The sequence below is a fragment of the Dermacentor silvarum genome, unplaced genomic scaffold (genome assembly GCF_013339745.2).
Source record: "Dermacentor silvarum isolate Dsil-2018 unplaced genomic scaffold, BIME_Dsil_1.4 Seq167, whole genome shotgun sequence".
Taxonomy (NCBI): domain Eukaryota; kingdom Metazoa; phylum Arthropoda; class Arachnida; order Ixodida; family Ixodidae; genus Dermacentor; species Dermacentor silvarum.
The window spans coordinates 35,628-40,001 of NW_023605792.1; the positions used below are offsets into that span (position 1 = coordinate 35,628).

The following is a 4,374-nucleotide window of genomic DNA, read 5'->3' on the forward strand; positions in this document are numbered from 1 at the left end:
GTGCCCCTTGTTACTGAGAAGCTGGCATTTCTCGCAAAGGTTAGACGTCTAGTGGCTAAGCGTGCTTTACAGGCAAAATTTCGCCAGCAGCACAAAATTACCGCAAAATTCCCCACAAAATCGGACATATTCTCAAGTTAGTTAGAAACAAACGTGAAGAACTATGTTTGCTCCCACATGGCCAGCAAATATTTTATTTGTTTTGAATACAGTCGACGACCGATTTTTAGGACCCTCAAAGGACCGCGAAAACGTCCGAAAAATCAGGCTGTCCGAAAAAGCAAATGTGCCCCAAAAAAGCTCAATTTATTGCTTACTATTGTGCCAGAGGGTGGAAAAAGTGATTAATCCTCTTCTGAACCATGCTTCGCTTCTGTGTGAGCAGGTCCGCCTGAATTTCGGCGAGAGTCGTCGAGTCGCCGTAAGCCGACGAAAGAGTTGCGACCGCTTGCATCAGCTCAGCTTGCGTCGGCTGCGCTGTTGCAGGTAAGTCGTCGTCGTCTTCGTCGCTCTAAGACTCCGCAAGCACTTGGCAAATAATTTCTTCATCTGTGAGGCCAGCGCACAGTTCCAACTCGCTGTCCACACGGGCAAACTCGGAAAACGAGACATTTGAGGGAATCTCGACGCCTGCAGTGCGAAGGTCGTCGATGAGCTGCTCACTTCCAGACACCTGCTCGACGACGCTGTCCTCGTCCAAGGCGGCCGACTCGCCATTCAACACAAATCCCGCGTGGCGGAAACAGTTGTGCAGTGTTGTTGATGGGATCGACTTCCACTCATCGGCGAGCATGCTGAGTGCTCCAAGCAAATCGACCGAGTAGACTTCCACTGTCGAGGTACACCACCACACGCAAAAGCAAACGTGACCGATAGTTCACTTTGAGAGTGCGTATAACACCCTGGTCCATCGGTTGTAGGACACTTGTCGTGTTCGGTGGCAAGAACTCGACGCGCACAGACTTCAAGTTGTTAATGTGCCCGTGCGCAGCGCAGTTGTCGACAAACAACAAAATTTTGCGGCCTTCTAGATCAAATTTGCGATCTAGTCTTCTGACATAGCTTTCAAAAATCTGCTGAGTTACCCAGGCTTTTTTGTTGGCCTCGTACAAAACAGGCAGGGACTTTACGCCTTTGAAGCACCTCGGAGCTTTCGACTTGCCGATGACGAGCATCGGCAGTTTTTCTGTGCCTGACATATTGCTACCGATAAGTACAGTAACTCGCTCCATACTGTGTTTGCCACCATGGCAAGGGTCGCCAGCAAAGGCAAGAGTCTTTTCTGGCATCAGCTTAAAAAAAAGTCCGGTCTCGTCACAGTTGAAAGTATCATCTGGCGAGTACTCCTGTAAAAGGGACTGTAGCTTTTCAGAGCGGTAGTTCGCAACGACGCTCAGGTCAACAGCTGCACTTTCGTCGCAAAGTTTTTTAAAACTGAGATCAAAGCACTTCTTGAAGTTTCTTAGCCAGCCGTCACTGACCTTAAATCCTTCAATGTTCATTTGAAGCGCCATCGTCTCAGCTTTCTGTTTGAGGAGGCCCCCGGAAACGGGAACCTTGCTGGCCACTGTTGACTTCAGCCATACGAGAAGGGCCTCCTCGAGCTTTGGGTAGGTGCCTTGGCTTACATTTTTCTGACCAGATCCAGTAGACTTTTCCGCTGCCTCGAAAATCTTTTGCTTATTTTTGATGTAGTCCGAAAGAGTCTGTTTGGAAATCTGAAACTCTTTCACAACTTCTGCCCGCGATCGGCCACTTTCAACGAGCTTGACGATGATGATGATGATGATGTATGGTGTTTAATGGTGCAAGGGCCAGGTATGGCCAAAGAGCGCCAGGCCTGTGTTAATAAGTTGACAATGGAGCAATGAATTGCGAAAGGTAGATGTGTCGTGGCTGTAAAAGTGCCTAAAACAATCGCTGTAAAACGCGTAAAATATATATGTAATCAAATTATGGCAATGGCTAATGAGGTGCACTATGAAACGAAAGAACAAATTGCAAGATAATGATGATAAATGAGAATTTCTCACTGATAACTCTTTTCAAAAAGCACTACTGCCTTGACAGGCCCTTTGAAATGCAAGGGCCTGGAGACGCGTGCTATACGAAACTACTATCGCAGCGGCATCCTCTGCAGAGAGGATGCGCTATGAAACTATTGGGCAAATAACATGCAATGTAACATCGCTAAGAAAACCCAGGACAGCTTTGGTGTTAAAGAGGGGTTTGTCACCCAGAAACATAGCGGGATGGAGAGGGAGACAGTACCGGTACGCTAGAGGAAAGTGCCTTTTTCTCTCTGTTTCGGCTTCCCTGCACTCCACGAGGGCGTGGAGCACGGTAAGCCTCTCTCCACATCTACCACAGGTTGGTGGGTCATTTCCAGTTAAAAGAAAATTGTGGGTGCCGTATGTATGTCCTATTCTCAAACGAGAGAATAGGACATTAGTTCTTCGTATTTTCGTAACGGGATGCCAGGGACCTATCTGTGGCTTAACTAAATGGAGCTTATTGTTCGTTTCGGCATCCCACAAGCGCTGCCAGTGGCTTCGAAGATTATTTCTTAAGTAGGGCTTGAGGTCTGCGGCAGGGATAGAAGCTGTAGGGCTAAGGGCTCGCGATGTAGTTGATGAGGCCATTTGGTCAGCCAGAACATTGCCCTCGATGCCTCTATGGCCAGGCACCCAGCACAAAATAATATGCTGGTTAGACATATATGCTTTGCACAGAGCAGAATACAGTTCAATGAGTACAGGGTTTTTGTGTCTATGTAGAGTCATGATAGCTTTTACAACGCTTAGGGAGTCTGTAAATATTATTGATCGTTTGAGTTTTGACTTGCCTATATTCTTCACTGCTGATAAAAGTGCATAGGCTTCAGCCGTAAAAATGCTTGTTTCCGGGTGCAGTACATCGGACTCTGAGAACGACGGTCCGACTACTGCGTAAGATACCCCTGCATGTGACTTGGAAGCGTCAGTGTAGAACTGAGTGCAGGACGAGTACTTGAACGAGCTTGACGATAGCAGCTTTCTTTGCCATCGACATGGTGACGTACTTTCCCCGCTTCATCAGAGCTCTCGAAGCCGACGACAACATCGACGATCTCTTCTCCATTATGAATCAGCAGATAAGCAACACACGTGAAACACTGTCAAACACGCAGGCGGACAGTCAGTCGATGCGGTCCGACCTATCCGACAATCACAGCTTTAAACAAAGTGAACTTTTACGGCAGCAACACCGGCGACGCTGTTGCGGAAATAGCCTCGATAGTTTAGCGGAGGTCACCACCCTAGCGGAGGTATAGGCGGCGCGCGCCGCAAAGCCAGCACCGGTTTGAGGCTACAGGAGGAAAATGTAAACAAACAAGATGGCGACGACACACGCAAGAATGCGTGGTAGTCGGCTCGGCTGACGCTTGGAAAGTCCGAAATATCGAAATAGTGTCCGAAATTTTGAGCTAAGAAATGTATTGAATTTATGAGGTATGTCCTGGTGCCGGGTGAAAGTCCGAATAATCAAGCATGTCCGAAAAATTGGGCGTCCGAAATATCGGTCGTCGACTGTGTTTGTATCTAGCCGAATATTCCCAAATCTTAGAATCCATAGTTTTCGAATTGAATACATACCGTATTTACACGATTGTAGGTCGACCCATTTTTTTCAAATTTGGCAATCCAATGTTGGGGGGTCGACTTAGAATCGAAACCGAACCGTGTACCGCTAGTAACGGCAAGAGAAACGAGAAATCAGGGGCGCTACGGCGTGGTTACAACTTTGCACCTACGTTCTTATGGTTACGGTAGAAGCGTAGCGTAATAATTTACTGTATTGCATACATTTTGATTGCGCGCAGCACGAGCGCACGGCTCTTGTGGGAGCATCGATCATGGAAGAGCCGCCGTTTAGGGGGTATTGGTAGTTGGCGGAAGAGCCGTCCTTTTGGGGGTATTAGTAGTTGGGGATATTAGTAGTTGGCGGAAGAGCTTTTCTTTGAGATACGATTGTTTTCGACGGCCGCGCGCATCTGTCACTTCTGCTGTTGAGCTGAATCGGCGCACCTGTCATGAGTGCCAAGAACTTTCGGCGCTCGTTCTCAGCAGCGTTCAAACGGGCTGCTATCCTCCATGTTGAGGAGACTAACAACTGCGCAGCGGGACGCAAGTCTGGAGTCAGTGAACGTGTGGTGCGGCAGTGGCGGCTTCAGCGCGAGAAAATTTGGCCTCTCTGGCTACTGTGTGCGGGTGGGTCCTCTCTGCATGGGGGGCTGTACCGCGCGATGTCGTGGTGCGGATCGTTCGCGAAGTGTGGACTCACTTTTGATGACGACGTGCTGTGGGACCGTAGCAGCTATGACGGCAGCAGTAC

General features: G+C 48.6%; 1 protein-coding gene across 1 annotated transcript; it reads right to left on the minus strand.

Annotated features, from left to right (window-relative positions):
- Positions 1–511: 511 nt before the first annotated feature.
- On the minus strand, positions 512–1,514 carry LOC119434686 (uncharacterized). Its single transcript, XM_037701775.1, has 2 exons — positions 1,235–1,514; positions 512–831 (listed from the first exon to the last, which is right to left on the minus strand). The coding sequence occupies exons 1-2, from the start codon at positions 1,512–1,514 to the stop codon at positions 512–514; spliced, it is 600 nt and encodes a 199-aa protein (XP_037557703.1).
- Positions 1,515–4,374: the final 2,860 nt, after the last annotated feature.